Source organism: Neopelma chrysocephalum, unplaced genomic scaffold (genome assembly GCF_003984885.1).
Source record: "Neopelma chrysocephalum unplaced genomic scaffold, ASM398488v2 Primary Assembly neopelma1_321, whole genome shotgun sequence".
Taxonomy (NCBI): Eukaryota; Metazoa; Chordata; class Aves; order Passeriformes; family Pipridae; genus Neopelma; species Neopelma chrysocephalum.
Window position 1 is genome coordinate 34,200 of NW_020897984.1, and position 1,110 is coordinate 35,309.

The 1,110-nt window shown below is 56.8% G+C and overlaps 1 protein-coding gene across 1 annotated transcript in view; it reads left to right on the top strand.

The window, feature by feature from the left end:
- Positions 1 to 1,110, top strand: part of DNAH17 (dynein axonemal heavy chain 17) — a 31,986-nt gene that overhangs the window by 14,492 nt on the left and 16,384 nt on the right. Inside the window, 2 exon segments of the mRNA XM_027705196.1 lie at positions 329 to 556; positions 709 to 1,110. The exon segment at positions 709 to 1,110 is cut by the window's right edge and continues 37 nt beyond it. Coding sequence (XP_027560997.1) covers positions 329 to 556; positions 709 to 1,110 — 630 coding nt within the window.

Consider the following 1,110-nt stretch of genomic DNA (forward strand, 5'->3'; position numbering starts at 1 on the left):
GAATTAGAATTAGAATTAGAATTAGAATTAGAATTAGAATTAGAATTGAGCCAGTTAAGGTGAGAGCTTCTAGATATTATTCATCTTAGCAGAGGTGTTTCACACCTAAAACATGTCTCCAAGAAGGAAGCTGGATTCCCATTCCCCCTGTGACTGATGAAGGCTTCTCCTGTAAACAAGCTCAGTTTAGGTCCCCCAGTTGGGCTGGAGCACACACCGTGTGGGTGACCTGCCTGTGGGGCAGTAGACAGAGTGTTCCTCTGTGGTGCTGTTTGAAGCTGTTCTCGTTCACCAAAGTGAAATGGTGACTCTTTGCTGCCTGTCACAGGACCACTACGACTGGGGGCTGCGAGCCATCAAGTCCGTGCTGGTGGTGGCAGGCTCCTTGAAGAGGGGGGACCCCGGCTGTGCCGAGGACCAGGTTCTGATGAGAGCTTTACGAGACTTCAACATCCCCAAGATCGTGACAGATGACTTGCCTGTGTTCATGGGGCTGATTGGAGACCTGTTCCCAGCGCTGGACGTCCCCAGGAAGAGGGACCTCAACTTTGAGAAGGTGCAAGCCCGGGCACAGCACCAGCACTGGAGGTGTCTCAGCCCTGGCAGGGTTCAGAGGCTGATGGTCCATTTGGCACTTCTGGAAGTGACCGGCTCGTCTCCAGGGTCTTGCCAAAGCTGCCAGTGGTCAGCACCTGCTCTCCCTCCCAGGTCATCCGTGAGTCCGTGCTGGAGCTGAAGCTGCAGGCAGAGGAGAACTTCGTGCTGAAGGTGGTGCAGCTGGAGGAGCTGCTGCAAGTGCGACATTCTGTCTTCGTCGTCGGCAACGCCGGCTGCGGCAAGTCCCAGGTAGCAGCCAAACCATCCTGGGGACACGGGGCCCGAGCATGTCCCATGGTGAGGGCATGGCCACAGGCCACAGCCAGCCATGCAGACACATTTGGGGAGGGGACTGCAGTGCAGCCAGGACTGTGCCAGGCCCTCCAGCACTGCCTGTGCCAGACTGAGCCCATGGAGCTGAGCGGGTTTGGGATGCACAGCTCAGGGGCTGCTCAGGACACCCATGAGTGGAGCAGGGACAATGTAGGGAGCAGGCAGAGGCACGCTCTCACA